The sequence below is a fragment of the Hyla sarda genome, chromosome 1 (genome assembly GCF_029499605.1).
Source record: "Hyla sarda isolate aHylSar1 chromosome 1, aHylSar1.hap1, whole genome shotgun sequence".
Classification (NCBI taxonomy): domain Eukaryota; kingdom Metazoa; phylum Chordata; class Amphibia; order Anura; family Hylidae; genus Hyla; species Hyla sarda.
The window spans coordinates 540,924,460-540,938,117 of record NC_079189.1 but is presented as its reverse complement, the minus strand read 5'-3'; the positions used below and the strand labels follow the sequence as shown (position 1 = coordinate 540,938,117).

General features: G+C 42.1%; 1 protein-coding gene across 2 annotated transcripts in view; it reads left to right on the top strand.

Annotated features, from left to right (window-relative positions):
- The window catches only part of PPWD1 (peptidylprolyl isomerase domain and WD repeat containing 1), a 44,487-nt gene that overhangs the window by 2,026 nt on the left and 28,803 nt on the right, over positions 1-13,658 (top strand). For both annotated transcript variants that reach the window (XM_056541213.1, XM_056541224.1), the window contains exons 2-4: positions 424-526; positions 2,574-2,674; positions 5,120-5,240. In XM_056541213.1, the coding sequence (XP_056397188.1) occupies positions 424-526; positions 2,574-2,674; positions 5,120-5,240 (325 nt within the window). The remainder of the gene's footprint in view (positions 1-423; positions 527-2,573; positions 2,675-5,119; positions 5,241-13,658) is intronic.

The following is a 13,658-nucleotide window of genomic DNA, read 5'->3' as shown; positions in this document are numbered from 1 at the left end:
TTGTAGTATAATTGGATATTCTGTGCTAGTAAAAGGTAAGAGAGCAGTGCATATTGGTATCAATGTATTTACAAAGCCACTCAACTAATTATAAATAATTAGTTGAGTGCCTTTTGTAAATCTATTGTTACCAATACGCACTGCTCCCCTACCTTTTACTAGCACATATTCTCTGGATTGCCTAAATAGTTTGTAAGAAAGTAAAATATTTCCATTGTACATGGTTTCCCCCAGGCTGAACTCTGGGTTGGGAGCTTCCTCCCTGCACCTCATCTTTTTGTTCTTGGTCCCTTCTGGTTACAGAAGTACTAATCACTCCTATAGATTGAGGAGGTTTGTGCTTATCTGTCTTCTGCATGCATAATACTTACAAGAAAATTGTAATTCTTATTATCATTTTTTTTTTTGTGTGTGTGTTTTAAGTTCTTGAGTTTGAGAGAGTTTACCTGGACAACCTCCCCAGTGCTTTGATGTATGAGCGCAGCTATATGCACAGAGATGTCATCACTCACATCGTATGCACCAAGTAAGTCTCTTATGGGCATTTCATACACTGTTAACCATTCAGCAGATTCTAAGCCATCTGGCTTTACACACACTTTTGTGGACAGAGCTTTCATCTTTGTTGTGTGTGTTCTTGATTGTTTTCTGTGGTGGAAGAAACTGTTGCCTTATTTGAAATGATTGGACCTTTGGATCTCCTTCAAAAGGAAAAGCTTCCTTCCAAGTCAGTTCTTGACTCTTAAATTAAGTCTGTAGTTCTGAGCCACCAGAACAGCCTTATAAAGAGTTTTCATTGGGGGGTTGAGGTGGAGATGGAACAGTATCTACTAGTTTCTCTCTCATCAAACTTGTTGTTTAATCTCTTGGCTGCTTCTACGGGAAGTGACCAGGGGGCTGGCTCTCTTATTGTCAGGTGCATGCTGTATGTAATATCCCCAGCTCCCCTGTTCAGCTCTAGAATCCATGCAGGTGACCACTATAGCCATCATAGCTGAGAGGAGGGGCCAGGTCAATACAGAGAGTTCAGGGCAGCTAAAGAGAAGATGCCAACTCCTGGACACTTACCGTTGCGTGTTTCTCAGTAATACATATTGCATGTACAACACAACAGGTGTCATCCCACTCCCTAACCTCTCTCTAGTGCTGCCAGCAGTCTTTTTCGGGTGGTTAAAAACTGCTGTCAGACTCTCTTAAAGGGGTACTCCACTGGAAAAAATTTCTTTTAAATCAACTGGTGCCAGAAAGTTAAACAGATTTGTAAATTACTTCTATTAAAAAATCTTAATCCTTCCAGTACTTATCAGCTGCTGTATGATCCACAGGAAGTTCTTTTCTTTTTTAATTCCCTTTGTCTCACCACAGTGCTCTCTGCTGACACCTCTGTCCATGTCAGGAACTGTCCAGGGCAGTATTGCTATGAGAATTTGCTCCTACTCTGGACAGTTCCTGACATGGACAGAGGTGTCAGCAGAGAGTAGTGTGGTCAGACAGAAAATAAATTAAAAAAGAAAATAACCTCCTGTGGAGCATACAGCAGCTAATAAGTACTAGGTGGATTAAGATTTTTTAATAGAAGTAATTTACAAATCTAGTTATGTAAGAAATGGGTGGGCACTGCTGAATAACCACTATGCAGACATCAAATCAGTGCTCCCGGGTGATAAAAAAAAAAAAAAAGTTTTCCAGTTGACTACCCCTTTTTAAAGGTGCCAAGAATTGACATATAGGGAAGCTACCTTTAAAGGGGTAGTCCAGTGGTGAAAAACTTATCCCCTATCCTAAGGATAGGGGATAAGTTTGAGATCGCGGGGGGTCCGACTGCTGGGGCCCCCTGCGATCTCTCTGTACAGGGCCCCGGATCTCCGGCCAGATAGCGGGTGTTGACCCCCGCACGAAGCGGCGACCGACACGCCCCCTCAATACATCTCAATGGCAGAGCCGGAGATTGCCGAAGGCAGCGCTCCGGCTCTGCCATAGAGTTGTATCGAGGGGGCGTGTCGGCCGCCGCTTCGTGCGGAGGTCGACACGCCCCCTTCCCGTGGGCTGTCGGGGCTCCGTACAGGAGATCGCAGGGGGCCCCAGCGGTCGGACCCCCCGCGATCTGCAACTTATCCCCTATCCTTAGGATAGGGGCTAAGTTGTTCCCCACTGAGTCACCACTGGACTACTCCTTTAACTGCCAGCTCTTTTCCTTTTGGAGTAGAAGTGCTTTCCATACTGTTTTTCACAGTTGTCATTGCATGGGGTATTACATGACAGATATCCAGATAACTGGGCAGTATTGGGTCTACCAGACTTTTTTTTTTCTCTCCTCAGTGTCCCTAAACCTGGCTAATATTGTTGGGTCCCAAGTGGTGGATTCCCTCCCCCCCTCTTATGACATCCATATGCCTTAATGGGTTAATGCAAAGGTGTTGTCATTGTGAAACAATCTTTTTATCAGAAGGCTCACAAAGTTTTTAAGATTATTAATTAACTTGTTAAAGGAAACCATGAGAAGAATATAGAAAAGTAACAGAAAAATATAGTTGCTATAACAGCGCTGCTAAAATACAAATTTCTTACCATAGGACAGACTTCATCATAACTGCTAGCCATGATGGGCATGTCAAGTTCTGGAAGAAAGTGGAAGAAGGAATTGAATTTGTGAAACATTTCCGCAGTCATTTGGGTAAGCTTATTATGTTACATCAAGGATACCGATCAATATAACAAACTTCTGATATATCAAAGGGACATGGCAGATGCTTTGATTGTTGGGTATCCTGATGCTGAGACCAAGACTGTTCACTAAAACGGTCACCATGTGACTACGTTTATGCTCTGCATCACTTAACTTTCCCTGGAAATCTGAGCATGTGGTACACCAATTAATTTATGAAAAGTCTCAGACTTTTAATAAAGCCATACATTTCTTTCAACACCTGCTTTAAAGTGTACTTGTCATAGTGCCAAAAAAGTGATTGTTACTCAGTACCTAATCCTGATCAATTACATATAATTTTTGTGTCTAAGACCTATATATCCCTTACAAATAGCATTTATATGTTGCTCACTTGCTTTGTCTTCTTTCCTTCTGGAGGGGGCGTGTCCGTCTGTCTCCCTCACTGTGATAACTCATCTGCTCTGAGTCTGGGAGCAGCCTGGCAGTCTGCAAATCACTGCACCGTAGTTTTTATGCATATACTTTTTTATCGGTTCCTAGTAAAGCGGGATTCTAATCAATATAGTTGTCACTATGTGTGTCATTCAGCTTTCACAGACTCCTGAATGTCCGATCAGCTTCTTTTTCATTCAGGAGTCAGAAAGCTTTGGCTGTTCCAGCATGCTAGGAGTTGTAGTTTTGCAACAGCTGGAGCTCCAGTGTTTGTAAAGCACTGTGTTAGATAGGGGTGTGAATCGCCAAGAATTTGGCGATTCGATTCGAATCGCGATACCAGTGTGGCGATTCGATATATCCCGATATATCGCGATACCGTCTAGGTGACGATACATCGCGATATATCCCGATATATCGCCCACCTGGGAGCATTCATAGATCCCAATAGACGCCGCTGTCAGCTTTGACAGCGGCGATCTAGTACTCCGGTGCTCACTTTTCTCATGTTATCCCGTCCGGGCTGCAAAATAAAATAAAACGCACTTTATCTTACCTGCCAACGAGCCCGCGGAGCTCCGGTACAGTCCGGTACAGGTGTTCGGTCCCCGGGCTGTATTCTTCTTACTTCCTGTTAGTCCGGCACGTCACATGGAGCTTCAGCCTATCACCAGCGGAGGCGGGACATCGCTGCGGCTGGTGATAGGCTGAAGCTCCATGTGACGTGCCGGACTAACAGGAAGTAAGAAGAATACAGCCCGGGGACCGAACACCTGTACCGGAGCTCCGGGGGCTCGTTGGCAGGTAAGATAAAGTGCGTTTTATTTTGCAGCCTGGATAGGATAAAATGAGAAAAGTGCGCACCGGAGTACTCCTTTAATAGCCAGCCGCGGCGATTGCCGCATGCTGGCTATTAGCGGCGGCCCCTGGCTACTGAAATCAGCCGGGGGTCGCATAGTACGGAGTGGGCACGAGTCGGAGCCCGCTCCATAGCCGTGTCAGATCCGGCCTGCCCGGCTCCACAAATGTGGAACTTTTATCTCCTGATGCCCAGGACATGACATGCTGTTCCGGGCGTCCGCAGATAAAAATTCCACATCCCTAAAAGAATCGATTCAAAAATATTTTGAATCGATTCTGTATCGGCAAATGAAAAAATCGCGATTATCGCGAGAATCGATTTTTTTCTTACATCCCTAGTGTTAGAGCAGTGTTGCCTTTAGCTGTTAAACTACAACTCCAATCATGCCCACACATCCTTTGTAGTTTTGCAAGAGCTGGAGGCACACAGCTGGAGAATACACAGCTCTAAAACATAGTTTTACAAAGATTGTACCCCCAGCTGTTGCAAAACTACAATTCCCATCATGAGAGTTGCAGTTTAGGAACAGCTGAAGGCTGTAGTAGTCCAATGGTGATCTCCTATACTGGATACCAACCCACTTTACGGCCGGTGTCCAGTATGCTGAATAATACAGAGTAGTCTGTCTGCATAAAGATAGATGACCCCCTAGTGGTGGCTATCTTAACTTTTTAGTAAAATTGGCTTTTTTAAATTTTTATAAATGCATATTTAAAAAAAAAAAAAAAAAAAAAACAGTTGTCCTATCAGTAGTACTACAAAATATAAAATGTTTTTCATAATGACAGTGCCACTTTAAGCTCCTGAAACAGGTGGCTGGGACATATGGGGAGATCAAAATCTGTGTAGAGCAACCAATCAGATCACTTTCATTTTAAAAATTAAAGAAGCAGTCTGATTGGTTGCTCTGCACAGGTTTTGATAAATCTCCCCCATAGACTGCAGTGTGTGTGTGTATAAAATATATATAAATAACCAATGACATTCATGTGCCTTAGGCATCACCCTAGGCTATATTTATTCATTAATTTGTAGTTTAACAGTCCAGAGCTGTGTGAGTTAACATAGTAGAATAGTTAGAGGTAAAGGTGAAATGTCAATGTTCAAAGTTGGATTCATGTATCCATATTTATTCTCTTTATATACCACTGGTGCAGGAGTGATAGAGAGCATTGCTGCCAGCTCTGAGGGGTCACTTCTATGCACTGTTGGAGAAGACCAAGCAATGAAAGTCTTTGACGTTGTCAACTTTGATATGATCAACATGCTGAGGCTTGGGTATGTATTCTATCTGATATCATATCTTATTTATGCAACACACTACTGGATTCAATTGATAAGTTGAATTGATGTAGCGCAAACCTATTCCACTGCAGTGTACAGTCACCTTTTGCATCCATCTCTTTCCTTGGTGGAGCTCACAATCTATCTCACTCACATACACACCAGGGCCAATGTCATACACAGCCATTATGTTTCCGGAGTGTGATAGAATATCCACACAAACATAGCAATAACAAACTCCATGCTGATGTTTCCTTTCTATGGACTCTAATCCAGGACCCACTGCCTCAAGGGGACAGTGCTTGTCAGAGTGTAATGAATCTAGAGTGAGATCCCCTGAACCTAAATTTTATGAATTAGCCATTGATTAATTTATCTTGTAAAAGTTGTTCTGTGTTCCAACAGGTTTCCAACTTCCTGGAGAAGTCTGTAATAAAACTCTGTACTTTCATTCCAGACTTCTCCAGCCAACAGTGTTTATAAGACTGAATAGATCAATGGCCAATTAGTGTAGGCTCTTACTGTAGATTCACCCAACTGTAGGGCTAACAACTGACCTTCTTTTTTTTACTACTTACAGAGCTTTTTAAAGTAGGTTCTCTTTATCATATCCCCTTGCCCACATTGTGTGAGCTCCAAGCAGGAGAAAATGGGCGATTCCCAGCAGGTGCAACGTCACTGAAGCCTGCGAGAGCCATGCCCTGCACGCACTTCCTGAGTTTGGTCTCCTGCCAGGCTGGGACGAGACCAAACTAACTGTTTGACTTGTGCAGGGAACAGAGCCACCTAGTGGCTGTTTTTTTCACTCGCATTAAAAACATGTTGAGAATTTTAACAGCAAGTAAGTTTAGTTTGGTGACAGGTACTCTTTAATGGGGTGCTCCGCCCCTAGTGTTATTGCGGGGGTCCGGCCTACATAGCAGGGAATGGAGGGGGCGTGGTGTGACATCACAACCAAAGCCACCCAAGCTCAGTGCTCTGAACATTATGTGCAGAATGTCGGGTGACTGCACGGCAATCGCGGGGGGGTCCCAGGGGCCAGACCCTCTGCGATCAGACATCTTGTCCCTTATTTTTGCAGGGAGGGTGTTCCAAACAGCTTGAGCTATCCACTGATCTGTGCATGTAGGCTTGCCCAAATCCTTTTGTCTCTTCATATAATCCCAGTCTGGATGATGTTGAGATTAGGGCTCTGTGGGGCCATATCATTGCCTTGTTCAGGATGCCATGTTTGGGGTCTTTATAGTCCTGCTGCAGAATCCAAATTTAGAGCCTATCGAACATCTCCCTTATGGGAGGTGTCTTATGTAACAGAAGTTTTTCCACACCTAAAACATTTTTAACAGTGCTGTATAGATGTAGGAAAGCTTGTGGTAAATTTAGACACCCCAGGGGAAATTTATCAAAACCTGGGTAGAGGAAGAGTGATGCAGTCGCCCATAGCAACCGGATTGCTTCTTTAATTTTTCAGAGGCCTCTTCAAAAATGAAAGAAGCGATCTTATTGCTATAGGCAACTGCACCACTCTTCCTCTACGCAGCTGTTGATAAATCTCCCCCATCATGTATAACCAGTACATGAAGACAATGCAACCTAGATGTACATTCTTCACCTGAGGACCGTTGTTTTCCCAATATGGTGAGAAATTTATAAAAAAAAAAAAAAAGGAACATTGTTCAAAAAATCAGGAGTTTTATTTAATTATTTCTGGTGATTTTAACAATGTTCAGTGGCCTTCAATGGACTCGTCTAATCATCTCCTGCTTGCTGAACCGCCCATATATGTTAAAACACTCATTAATTACAATTGATATGACCCATGATTATACATTCTATTCCTTCAGACTCAAAACATATTCAGGAATTGATTTTTTTTTTTATTTTTATTTTTTTAATGGAAAAAACATTGTTTAGGAATGGTGGAGGCAACGGAGACCGGCCTAATTACATGGTCAGACCTTAGTCCTATTTTGATTAGTATTAAAGATAATATACTCCTTTGCGTACCACACTATGGCGACTGAATATACAAGTACTTCAACACACAGACTATTGCCATTCAAGTGCAATATTTTAAGGATAATGATACAAAGGAGGTATCGGACACAACATTATGGTGCGCACACAAGGCAACTATAAGGGGGCATTTTATAAAGCAGAACATGCACTTTAAGAAAAATTAAACAGAGGAGGAGATGAATATCTAAATTAAACTAACTGACCTCCATATCTTGAACAAACTTAATTTTAATAAGCAGAGGGAGGAGGAAATATCTGAGTTAACACGTCAATTGCAGGAATTACAGTTATGTAAATTTGATTTACCAAGGAGACAACTTAAGATATCCCATTACTGCTATGGGAATAGGACTGGTGATCATTTGGCAAAACAAATAAAACTTCTACATTCTAAAAGGCATATCCCTTTCATCTACAACATAAACAGAGAAAAGGTGACTGATCCCAATGGGATAGCAAACGCATTTGCTAATTATTACCAGGAGCTTTATAATTTAAGGGAGGATCCCTCAACTCCCCAACCAGAAAAGGCACATATAAGGACCTTTTTAGAGGACTTAGTGCTCCTCTCTCTGTCCCCCTTTCAGTTGGAGGGACTTTTGAGGGCAATTAAATCCTTAAAACCCAATAAAGCCCCAGGTCCGGATCAACAGCCCAACGACTATTATAAAATGCATGGACAACTGCTAGCTCCATACCTGGTAAGATCATTTTAATGAGGTAATGGTTTTGGGCTCGTTCCCAGTAGAAATGCTCAAGGCAGTGATAGTAACAATCCCGAAACCAGGGGGAAAAAACAGAGGCGGCAAGCAACTTCAGACCAATTGCTATGTTAAACACAGATTTAAAGTTATACGCTACTATTCTGGCTAACAGGTTGAATAATCTCCCCCACAATTAATAAAAAACGACCAAGTTCTTTGAGGGCGACAAACGGTGGACAGGACCCGAAGATTTATAGATATTATTGCCATCTTGGAGAGATGGGGGATGCCCTCTCTGCTCCTAGGAATAGAGGCAGAGAAGGCATTTGACCCGGTTCATTGGTGGTACCTAGAAGAAGTCTTAAGGAGATTTGGGATGGAGGGCCCCTTTTTAAAGCTGAGATAGCATTACACAGCTCCCTGTCAGCAACTGTTTATACATCAGGCGCCATGTCTAAAGACTTTGGCATAACTAATGGAACAAGACAGAGGTGCCCACTTTCCCCCTTAATTTTTGCACTCGTTATGAAGCCATTAGCTCAGAAAATACACTCCTCTACCTCCTCTATTGGGGTACAGATAGGTAGTAAAAATCACTGCTTCGGATTGTTTGCAGACGATGTGATGGTATGCTTGACCTCCCCTGAACAATCCCTGAAGGGATTAACAAAAATAATACAGGAATTCAGTCAGGTCAGGTACTACAAAATAAACCCAACTAAATCTGTTATAATGGGCATTTCCATACCACTCTCTTTACAATCTGTTTTACAGAGTAGATACCCATATAAGTGGCCAGAGGGATGTATACAATATTTGGGGATTACATTAACAGTGCCCCTTTTGGATTGCTGAACATAATATTGTGACACTTCCTTCTGCTCTTAGACCAGATGTGACTAATATTTATAAAGCCCCCATTTCTTGGATGGGAAGGATAGCTGCTGTTAAGATGAGCCCTTTACCTAAAATTCTCTATTTCGGAACCTACCGGTAGTTATACCCAAAAGTAAGAGATTATTTGCAAAAGTTACTTACAAAACTTATATGGAAGAAGAAAAAACCTAGAATCCCGGTAAGCCTCCTCTCCCTCCCAATTTCAAGAGGAGGAGCAGGCTGCCCTAGTTTGCTGCGTTATCAGGCTTCAATACTTGAACAGGCACAGTCATGGTGGCAGGGAGACCTAACCAAGCAATGGGTTGAAATGAAATAGAAGAATCGGCAGCAAGGTCAGGGGGAATCTTGTTGTGGTCCATTCGCCTTGCCCCCAAGTCCTTAAAAGTGTACTTTGGTGGAAAACTTTATTTTTTTTTAAAGGAACTGGTGCCAGAAAGTTAAACAGATTTGTAAATTGCTTCTATAAAAAAGTCTTTACCCTTCCAGTACTTTTTAGCAGCTGTATGGTACAGAGGAAATTCTTTTATTTTTGAATTTTTTTTTTGTCTTGTCCACAGTGCTCTCTGCTGACACCTGATGCCTGTATCAGGAACTGTCCAGAGCAGGAGAAAATCCCCAAAGCAAACCTATGCTGCTCTGGACAGTTCCTGACACGGACAGAGGTGTCAGCAGAGAGCACTGTGGACAAGACAAAAAAAAAATTCAAAAAGAGAAGCATTTCCTCTGTAACATACAGCTGCTAAAAGGTACTGGAAGGGTAAAGAATTTTTTAATAGAAGTAATTTACAAATCGGTTTAACTTTCTGGCATCAGTTAGTTTAAAAAAAAAAAAAAAAAAAAAAAGTTTTCCACCGGAGTACCCCTTTAACCCCTTAAGGACGCAGGACGTAAATGTACGTCCTGGTGAGGTGGTACTTAACGCACCAGGACGTACATTTACGTCCTAAGCATAACCGCGGGCATCGGAGAGATGCCCGTGTCATGCGCGGCTGATCCCGGCTGCTAATCGCAGCCAGGGACCCGCCGGCAATGGCCGACGCCCGCGATCTCGCGGGCGTCCGCCATTAACCCCTCAGGTGCCGGGATCAATACAGATCCCGGCATCTGCGGCAGTTCGCGATTTAAATGAACGATCGGATCGCCCGCAGCGCTGCTGCGGGGATCCGATCATTCATAACGCCGCACGGAGGTCCCCTCACCTTCCTCCGTGCGGCTCCCGGCGTCTCCTGCTCTGGTCTGTGATCGAGCAGACCAGAGCAGGAGATGACCGATAATACTGATCTGTTCTATGTCCTATACATAGAACAGATCAGTATTAGCAATCATGGTATTGCTATGAATAGTCCCCTATGGGGACTATTCAAGTGTAAAAAAAAAAGTAAAAAAATGTAAAAGTAAAAAAAAAGTGAAAAATCCCCCTCCCCCAATAAAAAAGTAAAACGTCCGTTTTTTCCTATTTTACCCCCAAAAAGCGTAAAAAACATTTTTTATAGACATATTTGGTATCGCCGCGTGCGTAAATGTCCAAACTATTAAAATAAAATGTTAATGATCCCGTACGGTGAACGGCGTGAACGAAAAAAAATAAAAAAAAGTCAAAAATTCCTACTTTTTTAATACATTTTATTAAAAAAAAAAAATTATAAAAAATATATTTAAAGTTTTTTATATGCAAATGTGGTATCAAAAAAAAGTACAGATCATGGCGCAAAAAATGAGCTATCATACCGCCACTTATACGGAAAAATAAAAAAGTTAGAGGTCATCAAAATAAAGGGATTATAAACGTACTAATTTGGTTAAAAAGTTTGTGATTTTTTTTTAAGCGCAACAAGAATATAAAAGTATGTAATAATGGGTATCATTTTAATCGTATTGACCCTCAGAATAAAGAACACATGTCATTTTTACCATAAATTGTACGGCGTGAAAACAAAACCTTCCAAAACTAGCAAAATTGCGTTTTTCGTTTTAATTTCCCCACAAAAATAGTGTTTTTTGGTTGCGCCATACATTTTATGATATGAGTGATGTCATTACAAAGGACAACTGGTCGCGCAAAAAACAAGCCCTCATACTAGTCTGTGGATGAAAATATAAAAGAGTATGATTTTTAGAAGGCGAGGAGGAAAAAATGAAAACGTAAATGGGCTGAGTCCTTAAGGGGTTAAATTATCTCCCCACAATAAAGGCAACAACGCGTATTTGAGTATCTTTTAGTGTACCACACAAACTCTTGCCCCTACCAATTTAAAGATCTTCCGATTTGACATAATCCAGTCTCATATCCCTAATAAAAATGATGATAGCTGGAAGAACAGAGGAATACATAACTATTCTAATATTTCTGATGTAGCTGGTCTTCTATCAAAATTAAAACATTTAAAGGGGTATTCCAGGAATTTTTTTTATATATATCAACTGGCTCTAGAAAGATAAACAGATTTGTAAATTACTTCTATAAAAAAAAAATCTTAATCCTTTCAGTACTTATGAGCTGCTGAAGTTGAGTTGTTTTCTGTCTACGTGATCTCTGATGACACCTGTCTCGGGAACTGTCCAGAGTTGAAGCAAATCCCCATAGCAAACCTCTTCTACTCTGTGCAGTTCAGTTCCCGAGACCAGCAGAGGTGTCAGCAGAGAGCACTGTTGCCAGACAGAAAAGAACTCCACTTCAGCAGCTGATAATTATTGGAAGGATTAAGATTTTTTAATAGAAGTAATTTACAAATCTGAATTCGAGTAGAATACAGACATGGTGCACATCTACAATCTTGTATAAGGATCTGATTGCTTCTCAGCACAATATCAAAAACTAACAGGTTGTTAGTATACATTTTTGATCAAAAAGTACAAGCCCACTCGCCACGTCAAGGCCACCTATTGAGAGTGGGTCCCTAACGTCCCTAGCATAAAATGGCGTAGCAACGGGCGGCGACCACCACCGCCGCGACACAGATGCCCACGGGGGGGGGGGGGGGAGAGCGACCCATTGGCAGAGCGGCCCCAATGCCTCTCAAACCAGTCTATGGGCCGCACCTGCCCGCAGACACAGCAGCAACGGACGCCGCCCCGCACCACACCGGTGTGAACAAGGTGTAATGGCTCACTTACCTTGCTCTCCCAGTCAGACTGGGAGGCTGCTAGGAGTGAAATGGCCCTAGTGTGTCTAATTACCACCTATATAGGTTTGGGCTGAGGGGGTGGGGAAGAGTGCAGCACATGTTCAAAAAAAATAAAATAAAAAAAAAGGAAGGATAGAAATCACAATATGAATTCGAGTAGAATACAGACACAGCGCACATCTACAATCTTGTATAATGATCTGATTGCTCAGCACAATATCAAAAACTAACAGGTTGTTAGTATACATTTTTGATCAAAAAGTACAAGCCCACTCGCCACGTCAAGGCCACCTATTCAGAGTGGGTCCCTAACGTCCCTAGCATAAAATGGCGTAGCACGGGGCGGCGACCACCACCGCCGCGACACAGATGCCCACGGGGGGGGGGGGGCGACCCATTGGCAGAGCGGCCCCAATGCCTCTCAAACCAGTCTATGGGTCGCTCCCCCTCCAGTGGGCATCTGTGTCGCGGCAGTGGTGGTCGCCGCCCCGTGCTACGCCATTTTATGCTAGGGACGTTAGGGACCCACTCTGAATAGGTGGCCTTGACGTGGCGAGTGGGCTTGTACTTTTTGATCAAAAATGTATACTAACAACCTGTTAGTTTTTGATATTGTGCTGAAAAGCAACCAGATCATTATACAAGATTGTAGATGTGCACCATGTCTGTATTCTACTCAAATTCATATTAATTTATAAATCTGTTTAACTTTCTGTAGCCAGTTGATATAAAAAAAAACAAAAAAAAACTTTGCACTTTCATTTTTGCACCTAAAAATCCATATGATGGCTTATTTTTTGCGCCACCAATTCTACTTTGTAATGACATCAGTCATTTTACCCAAAAATCTGCGACGAAGCGGAAAAAAAATGTGCGACAAAATTGAAGAAAAAAACACTATTTTGTACATTTTGGGGGCTTCCGTTTCTACGCCGTAAATTTTTCGGTCAAAATGTCACTTTATTCTGTAGGTCCATACGGTTAAAATGATACCCTACTTATATAGGTTTGATTTGTTGTACATTTGGAAAAAATCATAACTACATGCAGGAAAATTTATACATTTAAATTTGTCATCTTCTGACCCCTATAACTTTTTTATTTTTCTGCGTATGGGGCGGTATGAGAGCTCATGTTTTGCGCCGTGATCTGCAGTTTTAATCGGTACCATTTTTGTTTTGATTGGACTTTTTGATAGCCTTTTATTCCTTTTTTTTATGGTATGAAAAGTGACCAAAAATATGCTATTTTGGACTTTGGAATTTTTCTGCGCATACGCCATTGACCGTGCGGTTTAATTTACAATATATTTTTATAGTGTGGACATTTACGTACGTGGCGATGCCATATATGTTTATTTTATTATGGTTAAAAAAAAAATTACCGTATATACTAGAGTATAAGCCGACCCGAATATAAGCCGAGGCCCCTAATTTCACCCCAAAATCCCAGGAAAAGTTATTGACTCGAGTATAAGCCTAGGGTGGGAAATACATCATCCCCCCCTGTCATCATCCAGACCCCCGTCATTAACACCCTCATCATCATCACCCTGTCATCATCCTACACCCCCCCCCTTCATCATCCCCCTTGTCATCAGCGCCCCCCCCCCCCACCTTCATCATCACCGCTTGTCAATGTCTGATACAGTGGTTTTCAACCTGCGG